This window comes from Ursus arctos, unplaced genomic scaffold, assembly GCF_023065955.2.
Source record: "Ursus arctos isolate Adak ecotype North America unplaced genomic scaffold, UrsArc2.0 scaffold_6, whole genome shotgun sequence".
In the NCBI taxonomy this organism is placed as follows: domain Eukaryota; kingdom Metazoa; phylum Chordata; class Mammalia; order Carnivora; family Ursidae; genus Ursus; species Ursus arctos.
In genome coordinates, this window is record NW_026623078.1 from 23,300,103 (window position 1) to 23,313,318 (window position 13,216).

The window sequence follows — 13,216 nt, forward strand, 5'->3', positions numbered from 1 at the left end:
TTAGTTTCAGGTATACAACAAAATGATTCAACAAGTGTATACATTGTGCTGTGTTCACCACAGGTGTAATTACCATCTGGACCGTCACTTAATAGATGCATAATATTTTCTAATAAGAGTATACTGTAATTTAGTAAACAGTTTTATTGACAAACATTTAAAGTCGATCCCAGTTTTGTGAGTAGAAAAAGCACTGTAGACAATATCTTTATACATGTATTTTCATGTATAATGCTTTTATTCCTGTGAGAGAAATTCCTGAAAGTTGGTATAACTTGGTCAAAGGCAGTGCGTGTTTTTAAGGCTTTTATTTGAAGCATAACTTACATTAAGAAAAGTATGTAAGGGTATATCTTGATAAGTTTCTGTTGGAAGGTGGAGGGAAGAGACTGTAAAGTATCCTCCAAACTGAGAAGGCACTTAGGACTGAAAAACACAGGCGAAAACTCTATACAGTTTACCCAGAGTTTTATTCTGGGTAACTTACAGTATCGGTTGGGTGACAATCTGTACATCTGTGTAGCTATTCTCCAGATCTTAGTCTAGATATTATAGAGTGAGGGTGCATGCCGGGGGGTATTGTATTGAGATCAGAACGCTTGCAGGCACTTACTTGACAGCTAACTTTGGGGCACCATCTGTGCTTCAGGAGAAGGAAAGACTGTTATCTCTAACAGGCTCATGGGAGGCCAAAGCAAGCCTCCTTAGTGGGTATTTCTAAGGTATGTATATTAATCTCCAAGGAGCCAGGAACATATAACTGCAAGACAGGTCATTGAGCAAGTGGACGTGAACAAAATGGAGGGCTAAAGATTGAGTATTGTCAATTCTCCTACAGTTTCATAGAATAAACACACCTAAGTATCTCTCTGTGTTAGAGATAGAGTATCGCCAGCACCTTCAGAAATCCTTCTCAGGCCTCCTACCAGTCAGTACCCACCCATCTCCAACAGTAAAACAAAACAAAACGTGGAAAAAAAAATCCCTAATCTATGATTAGCTTACTTTTAATTTTACCTGTTTGGGATCTTTATACGAATGGACTTAATACAGTACTCGGTTGGGAGCATCATTTCTGTGAGTATTAAAATCACCTAGCACTGGCAAATATGAGATATTTATGATTTACTAGGGCTGATGGGGCCAAAACATGGAATTCAACTTAGGGAAGGACTTGGAATAGAGAAGACGACTTTTCTAGAATCCTAGCTAAAGGATAGGGAATGACTTAAGTGTCCTTGAGTCAGCCTTTATAAGCAGCAGAAGGTGGTAGGTAAAGCCGTGCTTCCAAAGGAAAGGGTTTCTTTTTTTAAAAAAACGAGGGATTAATTTGTGTACAGCAGAATTCAGTCTGTTTGGCAAACGTTTCTTTGAGCATTGTCATGAAACCACCACAATACCATGTTCTCAAAACTTCCATTGTGCTCCTTTGTTAATTAACCTTTCCTTCCACCTCAGCCCCTGGTGACCACTGATCTGTTTTTTTGTCCCTTTAGTTTTACCTTTGAGAAACAGTTTTTAAAAGAGGTTAGAGAAGTTACTGATTGGAACAGCTTTGATAGAAAGTGTGAGAGAATAAGCAAGCAGGAACGCTTTGAGAAGGCTTTGAGGCTGCATTGTAAAGGGAGAGCCCCGTTTCAGTTCAGGGAGGGAGGGGACATTTACCTTTAAGGAAGGTTTTAGAGAGCCCATGGAGAAGCTTGGAGGAGAGGTTGGCAGTAGGAGGCTACCACACCTGACTATGTGACCTCTTTTTTGTGTTTTTCTGTTTAACAAGGACTGTTTCCTTTCTTGAAATTTCCTTTTTTTCCCTTTCATGACAACACTTCTTTTTTCTGCTACCCTTTGAACTTTTTCCCCAGGGGTTTTTATTTTTTTCTGTTAGTTCAAGTATTTCCTGACGTTTCTGTCCTGGCTTCTTTTCTTAGTCATTCACTCTTAAATTTCATCTCCTTTATCTAAGCCTGTGCTCTCTAATCTTCAGCTCAGGTTGCAAAACATCTCTTCCTGACAGAAATAATTTTATGTTTATATAAATACATATATATTTACATAAATATGTGTGTGTGTATATATATATAGAGAGAGAGTGTGTGTGAGCATGAGGAGGGGGAGGGCAGAGGGAGAGAGAGAATCCCAAGCAGGTTCCACACCCGGAAAGGACTCCTACTCGGGGTCGATCTCACTTCCTGAGATCATGACTTGAACCGAAATCAAGAGTCTGACACCCAACCGACTGAGCCACTCAGGGTGCCCTGCTGTCAAAAATAATTTTAAAATATAAAAAAAAAAAAAAAAACTCTCCATTTTTAAAAAAATAAGCAAAAGACACTTTGGTGAAGAAGATACCCAAATGTCCCCGAAACATGTAAAGAACCCACTAGAATGGCTAAAATATAATGGCAGTACCTGGTATTGACAGATTGTAGAACAACTGGATCTCTGTCATTGACTTGCTTACAGGAGTGTAATTGGTACAAAAAGCTACAGAAAGATGTTAGTTTCTACTAAAGATGTAGCTATGTAGCTGTCTGTACAGATCTTCCTGGGCTGATGATGGAGCTATGTCCCAATAAACCCGTTGTAAATTGAAGATACCGTAAGTCTAAAGTTCATTTAATACACCTGACTTGCTGAACATGTTAGCCTAGCCTATCTTAAATGTGCTCAGAACACGTTAGTGTACAGTTGGGCAAAATGTTCTAACACAAAGCCTATTTTATAGTAAAGTGTTGAATATCTCCTGTAACGTACTGGATTCTGTTCTAAAAGTGAAAAACAGAATGGTTGTATGGGTACAGGATTGTTGTTAGTCTATTGATTGTTTACCCTCGTGATCACATGGCTGACTGGGAGCTGCAGTCACTGATGTTGCCCAGAATCACGTGAGAGTACCTACCACATATCAAAAGCCCAGGAAAAGATCAAAATTCAAAATATGAAGTATGGTTTCTACTAAATGTGTATTTGCTTTCAAACCATTGTAAAATCAAAAAATCATAAGTTGAACCATTTGTAAGTTGGAAACTGTATATATATCGTGTAATCTAGCAGTTTTACTCCTGGGCATATACTCAAGGGAAAGGAGTTGTTATGTGTACCTTACTGTGCTATGTGCAAGAATTGTTTTAGCAACTTTATTTGTAATAGATAAAAGATGGAAACAACCTAAATGTTCATGAACAGTAAATTGCGTAAGTAGATTGTGGTATAGAAATACAGTGAACTACTAATACACAACAATGATAAAGAAATATGATTCACAAACGATGCGGATTAATGTCAGACACCGTTAAGTGAAAGAAGTCAAACACCAAAGAGTATATACAGTGGGCAAACCTAATAAATGTTCGTAAAAGTTAGAACAGTAGTTTGACAGGGAGCTTTTGGGGTTTTGGAAATGTTTTATGTCTTGATTTGGGTGGTGGTTACCCAGGTCTGTACATATATAAAATTCATCAACCTCGACATGTAAAATTGATATACTTTTCTGTGTAAGTTACATTACGTTTAAAAAAAAAGTGATAGGTTTTCAAATCCTACGTAAAACCATCCTTTTTTTCCCCCAGCTAGTTTTTTTGTCCATCGTTTCCAGCTTTTACATTATTTTTGGACCTTTGCTATTTTTCTTCCCATTAACTCTCAGTATACATTCTTACAAGCAATAATAGATGGTGGTAACACTAAAATATATCTGTCTGTCTCACCGAAGTTCTAGTCATGGCCATTTCACAGTTATCAATTAGTTATATATTCCTGTCAGTGCTTAGAATTGTTACATACCTTTTTCAGTTCATGTTTCACCCAGTGTCTGGTATATTTGTGGTGCCCTTTATCTCCCCTTCCCCCAGTTGTTCATGAAATTCTTAAAGTGTAGACCATAGAGTCCTTTGTTTCTGGTCCTTAATGGGATGAGCTTGCATCAGAATGTAAATCAGATATATCACTGAGTACACTGTTTTTGTTCAGCAGTTTTGTTTTTGTTTTTTGTTTTTAAAGATTTTATTCATTTAACAGAGAGAGAGACAGCCAGCGAGAGAGGGAACACAGACAGGGGGAGTGGGAGAGGAAGAAGCAGGCTCCCAGCAGAAGAGCCTGATGTGGGGCTCGATCCCGGAACGCCGGGATCACGCCCTGAGCCAAAGGCAGACGCTTAACGACTGAGCACCCAGGGGCCCCGGCAGTTTTGTTTTTAATCAAGACTGCCTTGATGAGGAAGCAGCACAATGACATAGCTTTGTTCAAACTCCTTGTTTCATTGGAGACCAACACTTTCAGTAAACTGGGTTATGCTGTATGATGAGTTAACAGTTTAATTTTATCAGATGTGTAGTATATTGATGGGGAAGGAGGTGAGAGGCAGGGGTTATAGTGCCAATACTGTGGAAGGACTTTTCTTTTTTGACCTTCTAGCATCTGAATTCCTGTTCCATATTTCTGGAATTCCTTTATGATGTTTGGTGGGAGTCAGAATCCGCTTGTAACTGTAGGCAGGTAGATTGGCCAAGTAAATGCCACCAGTATGGACAGCAACTTAGGAGCCAGTGAGGCAAAAAAGTGGGAACTGGCAGGCTGTTGTGTCAGGGGTGGCAGTAGCAGTTGCAGTGGTGTCTTCCCAGGACCAGTTCTGCCCCAATTTTAATGTCTTTCCTTAGCCTGTACATCAGGTTCTTTTAAGATTGTTATCTGCTAGATATCTTTTCATAAAAACATGTTCATTTAAATTAGTCACAGTGGGTTTTTATTGCTTCCAACTAAAACCCCTGCTGGAAAAAAATAGTTAAAAAAATGTTGTATTGTTAGTTTATTCAAAACTGATCACAAGGAAAATTGTTTCCTCTTACGTACACACGAAGTTTTAAAATGTTTTGGACTAGACTTTGTGAGACATGTTGCACACAGTAAAGATTCTAAATAACAATTATTTCATTTTAGTATTTGCATTTTAAAATTTTAGTGTGCTTATTGGACCATGTGCTGCTATGTATGCCTGAAGTACTTGAAATGCAGATTTGGAGACACTTTGCCATCTAAATGCTTGGCTGGATTAAGCGCCTAATTAGGATGGTTTTTCAACAGGTTGGAGTAAGCATGCAATCGGTGAGTGCTCCAAATTAATTTTTTAAATCCAGACATGTATATGTTTTAAGAATTTTTTTCTGAGAAAGTGAAATGAATCTATTTATGACCAACATTTTAAATTCAGTATGTTTATTTAAGTCATAGAAGTGAATCTTTACCTGGCATCCTAAGTATGGGAGTAACATTTTGGGTTACTCTGAAAATGTACTAATATTCGTGTGACTCTTAAAAGCAATGCATTTGATAATAGTGAGGAAAGAAATATATATATAGAAATAATTGGATAAAATATGTTTGACTGGCACTTGGCAACTCTGAATGTTGTAGAACTTATTGAATGTTGTTATAACGTGGTTTGTCACAACTTTTTAAGGTAAAAGGTAAGTCATGTCTTCTGAAAACATAACAACTATGGATATGAAGAAAAAATTAGTATAATGTTCTATGCCAAAGATGTTCTGATATTGATATTATTTGAAGTATTTTCCACTGATATATAATTTTAAGATCCAGTGTAAAGTTATTAGAGCAACAGTTGTGCCAGTCATGTTTTGTGGAATATTTGTTTTTCATTTTCACATTCAATATTTTGCATTAGTAATGTAGAATTCAATTTTATTAAAGATACAGGCAGGTTGCATAATTTGAATATCGGTGTATATGTATATATATATATATATATATATATATTTTGAATTTGGGTATAGTTTTTAATGTACTACTTTTATGCTTGTTTTTATTTTGTGTCTTTTCATGTCTTGTTAAGAGAAAGTCAAACTTTGAATCTCCCAGCCTCCCAAAGTTACTTCTGTTTTCTTTGGAGGTAAAAAGCAAAGAACCGAATAAAATTATCTTTTTTAATAGCTGCATAATTTTGAGATTATTAGCTTGAGGATAAGCAATAAGAAAATGGTTTCCGAAGTTAATAGTATTTTCATCTTTTTCAGTTACATTTTCCTATGTTTTGAATTTTACTTAATGTAGCTTATGCACCTTTCTCATTTGTTATTTACCTTCATTTGGCTACATAGAGTAGATTAACATTTTAGTACGGACAGTAAAATAATTTCTGTTGCTTCCAGAAAAATGGGAAGCTTTTGTTATTTGTAATTCCCAAAATGACAAGCTTTGCAATTTATGATTCTTACTTCTTTCCAGTTTTAGTAAGAAATATAGTTTAGGAGAGGGGTGCCTGGCTGGCGCAGTCAGAAGAGCATGCAATTCTTGATCTCAGGGTCATGAGTTTGAGCCCCATGTTGGGCATAGAGATTACTTTAAAAAAATATAATGGAAAAAGAAGTATAATTTAGTGAAAAGATCGTAGATCCTGAATTCAGACAACTCCTGGTCTGAAATTGGTCTCTTTCAGTTACTTTCTTCATCCACAAATTATAGATAAGAAGAACTGCAGAGTTAGCCTGTGGATTAAGTGACTGTGAAACACCTAGTGCAGTGGCTTGTATGTAGTATAGCTACAGTCAGTAATGGTTAATTTTCTAAGGTTTTGCTCTGTCATTTTCCCCATCCCCGCCCGAAGTCAGGCGAATGTGACTAATGTTCATTGAGACCGAAGGGCAGAATTTTGTTTCAGGAACAGATAACACACTTTATTTAGCTTGTTCATTTAACTTAGCTTTGTTCATTTTGAGTGGTAAAATGCATGCCTTTCATCAAAAAATGGACCAGGTGAAAGAGCATTAACTTACTCCCTCTATTGTCATCACAGTTAAGGCCTTCCTATTCGTAGCAACTGAAAAGATTATTTTTAACATAATCATCAACTTTTTTATTCCTTTTCAAAGATTTTATTTATTTGACAGAGCACAAGCAGGGGGAGCGTCAGGCAGAGGGAGAGGGAGAAGCAGGCTCCCCACTGAGCAGAGAGCCCCGATGCCGATGCGGGCTCTCTCCCATATCTTAGGACCCTGAGATCATGATCTGAGCCAAAGGCCGAAGCTTACCCAACTGAGCCACCCCAGCTCCCTCATATAATCATCAACTGTCATCAGTTAACTGAAAATCTATATAGATATACGTTTTCTTTTAACATAAAGCAATTTGATACTTTGGAATTATTTGGTTTCTAAGATCTTAGTGTTCTGCCTAAGTGTAAAAAGGTATAGTCTACCAAGATTTTACTTTTGGACATATGAAAATGAAACTTCTTAGCTTCCTTTCAGTAATAAGTACGTATTTTTGATTCTTTGATAATAAGTACGTTCATTCTTTGATAATGAACTTGAGACTGTTTGAAAGTAGTCCGAGTAGAAACTGCCTTCATCTTTTACATGTTTTATCTGCTTAAAAAGAAAAAGTGCAGCTTTGAGATTAGGGTTTTGTTTTTGCCGTTAGAACAGCTGTTGATGCTTAGCTCTTTGTATTTACTGTACACATCAGCACTGCTGTAATAGCTGTCACTGATTGGTTTACTATATCCAGTTCTTTTGGCTAAATTATGTATGCTCAGTAAAACAGCACTTTGTTTTACAGGTATAACCACAGAGCAAATAACTTATTTGTATTAGTAATATATTTCCAGTAATACTTAAGAATTGTAACTTTTTTTTCCTTTTGTGCTTTGGAGGAAGAATGTCAGTGTGGCTAAGAGTTCAGAGTAAGGAAGAAGGGAACTGAGGGAAGTGTTGTCTTTAATTGGGGATTTTGAAATTGTTACAGAGTTTCATCTTCCTATCTCTACCCCCTCTCCCCAACACACACTTTGAATTTTCCCCTGGCTCCCTTGGAGTTAAGGATTTTTTTGTTGTGTAATAGACTCCTTGAAATTTTGATTAATGGTATGGACTTTCTTCTAGAAAAATATCACATAAACCCAGAATTTTGCATGTAATTTCAGGAATATGTGGACCAGAATAAAGACCCTTGCATTAATATGAAATAGCTTGATAAAAAGATATTCATTTAGAATTAAATTTGTACTTTTTCCTGCTAAATGGTACCTCTGAAATAGTAATTTAGATTAAACTGGTCTATAACAGATGAATTACCACATGAAACTTGAGTATAGTCATCATGATGAGACAGATGATAGCTTCAGATTCCAGGCTCACACTTCAACACTTCTACAATAGCATTTCACAATGTTAAAAAAGAACAAATTGCTTTCTTGTTGTCATCCTCCTCCTTGCTGTCATCACTTTCAAACACTGTTTCTAAATGTTATGGACTGTCATTACTAGACACAGACATGCAAACACACATGCACACATTCATTATTAGATCATTTGTCAGTCAGTAGTCATTGTAAAGCAAAGCAGAGTTTTTCTGTTTAATAATTAAATAATAGTTACTTAATTATTTTCTAGTGGAACTGAATTATTTCTTAACAAAATCCGATTGTCTAGCAATGACAGTTTTCTCTCTGCCCTCCCTCTAACATCTGAAAAAAATATTAATGACAGTTTATCTTTAGAGGAAGTCTTCCCTTCTTCTGTATACTGACAAGACAACGGTTCAGCCACCAGTTAGGGTAGGAGATATACTTGGGCCTTACAGTCTCCCAGTGCACAGATGGTGACTTTTCAGTACCATCTGTTCATTATTTCTTCACAGCCATTTACAATTTCTCCCACTCCATGAGGGCTGAATAGAAAAAATAAAGTAGGACCTAGTTTTAGAGTTCCTGGAAGTTAGCTGCTCTTTACCCTCACTTTTTCTTATAGTCAAGTAAAGGTTGTGACTGACTCTTCTTTCTAAATTGTCTAGTCATTAGCTTACATAGACCTTTCTTGATATTTCTTGGTGTTAAGTGCTGTGCAGTTCACAAGTAACAGAAAAACATTGTTAGTCTGCTGTATATACTTGAAAAAAATCACATAAAGCAATCTGTTTTTAATTCCTTTAAAACTTTGTATAATAGTCTACCTACTTAGTCCTTAAAAGTAAAAGCTGAAATCTTTGGTCACTTTCTCTTGTAGAAGTCACCTGGTATTCTTTCCTTTTGCTGTTAAGCAGATGGGAAGATAATAGTTGAAACTTAGCCCTGAAGCATGCATAGAAAGGAATGCTGAAGTTGGCAGAAACGTTAGTTCCTGACCTTGGCAAATCCTTTCCAAATTTTTCTTTGTGAGTTTTTGGTCCTCCTCTCCGGTTAAGATCTTTGCATACTGGAGGAATGGGAGGTTCACTTTAGACTCTCTAATTGTCACATTGCATGGTGACGCATGGTGTTCCACTACACGTCTACATCATAGCAGAGTTTTGACTTTGACTGAATACAGGATTCAAGAGGAGAAGAAATGGTATAGGTGCTATTGCCCTCTGGGTTTCTTTTAAAAGATTAAGACCTATGAACATGTATAAGGTAGAGTTTGCTTAAATACTGTCTGTTTTAGAATTACTTGCCCATATTCTTATTTTTTCTTAGCCTCTTATGTTGAATTTGTAAAACTGTGATGGTTCCCATTTTTGTCTAGTCAGATGTTTTTCTTCTCTCAGTCCTCATGTGGTTTTTTTTTTTTTTACGATTTTATTTATTTATTTGACAGAGAGAGAGGCAGTGAGTGAGGGAACACAAGCAGGGGGAGTGGGAGAGGGAGAAGCAGGCTTCCCGCTCAGCAGGGAGCCCAGTGTGGGGCTCGATCCCAGAACGCTGGGATCACGCCCTGAGCCGAAGGCAGACGCTCAACCGCTGCGCTACCCAGGTGCCCCCCCCCTCATGTGTTTTTAACATTAGTTGTGTGATAATCCTGTGATCATTGGTGTGAATGATTTGCATTCCTGAATTACAGGTAATTCTCTTCTAAGCTTCACTGTAGCTTTGCCTCTTAATATTCTTTGTTTAATATTTGTATTTCAAAATCAGCATCTTCTTATCTTTCTGCTAACCTATTTTCCACTCTGTACCATCTTTTTAATTTTTATTTCTAAAGCAAGAGTTGCAGTTTTTATTGGCTGTAGTAGTCAGTGTAGGTTATAGTACTTTCTGGACTCTCCCAGGTAATAGTCAGTGAAACTTTGAACACATTAATGGTGAGTTATATAAAAGCTGAGGCATATACCAGAGGTATTATATACATATCCTCATGATCCCCACTTGAGTCCTGCTGTTATCTCTAAATGGATTGGGTTGCTAAAATCTAAGAAGTCAGGTTACTTCTATGCTCATTTTACAAGTTGTGCATGCTTTTAGAACGGTTTAAACGTCGAATTTGGGTTATGTGTTGGAACCACTGCTGTTTACAATAACATTTATTCCTTGTTCATACTGCATATGTTAGGGTAATTCCGTTCTTTAAATTAGAATGGCCATGGAGTGACTTTAAAAAGGGGTCAATGTCTATTGCTCAGAATACGTGCCAGCTGATTTGGTATTACTTATTTAGTTTTAGGATATAATTGAATGTAAAATTTAATGAATTAAGTATAATGGTCATATCATTCTTATTCTCTCCTTTTTAAATTGCTTTTCATAGCATACCACCTCTCTGCCTCTCTGTCCAGGCTTTCAAGTGTAGCACTCAAAACAGATGGATAGTTTTTCTCTCTAAGGAAAAATCATATTCTTGGGGAGAAGTTTCAAGGTACTTTATAATGATTTAACATTCTACGTGTGTTTTTTTTGTTTGCTTTTTGCTTTGGGGGTTTGTTTTTGTGGAAAGCATAGCATAATGTCCTGTGTGTATTTTGTCTGAGAAATTCTGCTAATTACGGTCACTACAAGCCCATTTAGTACCTTTGTATAAATTAGGCAAAGATGCCTTTACCCTAGGACAAGGCCTCACAAGAAGATGCAGTGCTATTGGATTTTGGCCCATGCTTACCCTTGACCAGACGTTCTTGTGTAGCAAAAAAAGTGAAGCACCCTGAATGGTACAAATTCACATTCTGAACTTTGTACTGATTTGGGTTTGTTTGGAAAAGTCCATTATAACAAAAGTAGCTTACAGTTTAAAAAAAATTCGTGTCTATATAAAATTCTAAAGCTAAAAATACGGCAGAGGAGGTAAAAATAGTGTTTCCTTTGCAGAATAGTATGAAAACCTAATGAAAATGCAGTTTTTTACTCCAAATATGTTATTGTTCAATTGCAAATTATTCTTCTATTTTGTATATACTGTCTTACATTAAACTTAATGTGTTAATCATAACCAGCTATATATATTCTTCAACTTCTAATTGAGAAATATTAGCTCTTTCCCCATAACATGCAGAGCATTCTGATCCTGTAATTAACGTGTCAACATGTTGTGTAATTAATTGTTCAGCGCTTTGTAGTAACAAACTACAAACCTTTATCACTCTTGTAATTAAACTTTTGGTTTTTCCTACTTCCTCAGGTACTTTGGTCTGGGAAGCCATATGGTTCATCTCGAAGTATTGTGAGAAAAATTGGTTCCAATTTATCTCTGATCCAGTGCCCAAGAGTTCAGTTTCAGGTACTGTATTTTATATATTTTGAAATTTTATATTAATAGGTACATCAGAAATATAAATAGGCAAGACAGCTTTAAAATATTTTTGAACCTTTCCTTTTATTGATGCTACTGTCAATAAAAGACAATAAAACCAGTCAAGTCTTCCTCATTTTACTTCCTCTGTGAAGTGATTATTCAAGCTTTTTAATGCTCTTTAAGACATTTATCTTTCTTAAGAATACATAGACTACATCTTTATAGAAGCATATAATAAGCCAAGCAGTTGCTAATTCCCAGGTGACCTTGAATGTGGCCCTGTGTTACTTTAGGAAGCTTCAGGTACCACCATTGTTTTCTTTATTATACCTTCTCCTTTGGACAGCCATTCTGTTCCCCTAGTTTAGTTTTAGGTATCTCTGTGGATGCCTCCTAAATTGCTTTCTCCACCCTTGGTTTAAAGCTTAGCATTAATTGTAGGAACCATTGCCTTGGCAACGGCAGTGTCAAGCCAAAGAAGTAGTTATGGTTCTCTGAATGAGATGATAGTGAAACCCTGACTTGGGAATACTTTTACATGCACAGGTCTTAGGATTCTCTTATAGCACTAAATTGGGAGCAACTCTGTTCTTTGCTTGGAGATAAATTGTTATTTTCTGGATTTGGGCTTTGTTCCTTATTGTTGTAATAGTGTTAGACCTGATCTTGTTTTTCAGTAATTCTCTGCAACAGTAACACTGCAGAATCTTTCAGTTCAACATTTAAGAATGTAAAGTGCAGATATCTATACCAATTTTAAATAATAGATTAGCATATGAAATGTTGAAGATGTATTTAACTTGTAATTCAAAAGCTCAGAAGTACCCCTGCAAGCTTATTTGATAGTATGTTTTACTCATAAATCAGCACTCCTGGTAGATAGAGGTAAAAATCTGTTACTAAGTAAGTGGTTGAAATTAGCATTTGTTCAGGTTGACTAACAGGGTTGTTAATTATTATGCTCATAATCCTGCTTGCAGATTCACTGGCAAAACCTTTATGCATCAATCTAGAAAGTGACAGATTGGAAGTTTCCAAGAAGTAATTTTTTATCAAACTATAGGCTTTAAAAAAATAATGAAAATGAAGAACTCTGTGGTGGTAACTCTCAAGCATGAGAATTGAGTTCAATTAGAGACAAATTGCTGATTGCTTCATTTGCCAGCTTCCTTCAAATAAGTACTGTGTTAACTAAGGTTTGTTAACTTTTTTCTGATTGCTCAGTTCCATTAAAATTTTCTTTTCATCTATTTATGTATCTGCTTAGCCTAGTTGCAGGACAGCTTGGCAGAGCATTTGTGTTCATATAGCTAGAGATGTATAGAAGGACATGGAGATAATCTAGAATTTTTTAGTAGCAATCCAAATATCCCTTGACAGTCAGTGGGCTGAAATACTAGAGCCAAGTACATTTTCTTAGATTATTTTTCTCTGTGTTATTAGTCACTTAAAAAGGTATGAGCAGAATTAAGACTATTAGATTTAGTGAGGGAGCTGCATTTGAATAAAGGTGGATAAACATAGGAGAGCGGGATAAGGTAAGAGAAAGATTGGTGACCTACTTGAGAATGTAGTGGAAGATAGAAGACATTTGTTTATAGTGAGATTTTTATTTCCAGGTGATTTTATAGCATACTGAGTCTTTTCAAATTCAAGATCAATATTTTTTAAGATGTTTTATTTATTTGCTGGAGAGAGAGCGTGCGTGCACAAGCAGTGGGAGC

At 36.2% G+C, this 13,216-nt stretch overlaps 1 protein-coding gene across 1 annotated transcript in view; it reads left to right on the forward strand.

The window, feature by feature from the left end:
* Nucleotides 1-13,216, forward strand: part of MTFR1 (mitochondrial fission regulator 1) — a 63,961-nt gene that overhangs the window by 23,239 nt on the left and 27,506 nt on the right. Inside the window, 2 exon segments of the mRNA XM_057307665.1 lie at nucleotides 4,958-5,100; nucleotides 11,379-11,477. Coding sequence (XP_057163648.1) covers nucleotides 5,035-5,100; nucleotides 11,379-11,477 — 165 coding nt within the window. The 5' untranslated portion in view covers nucleotides 4,958-5,034.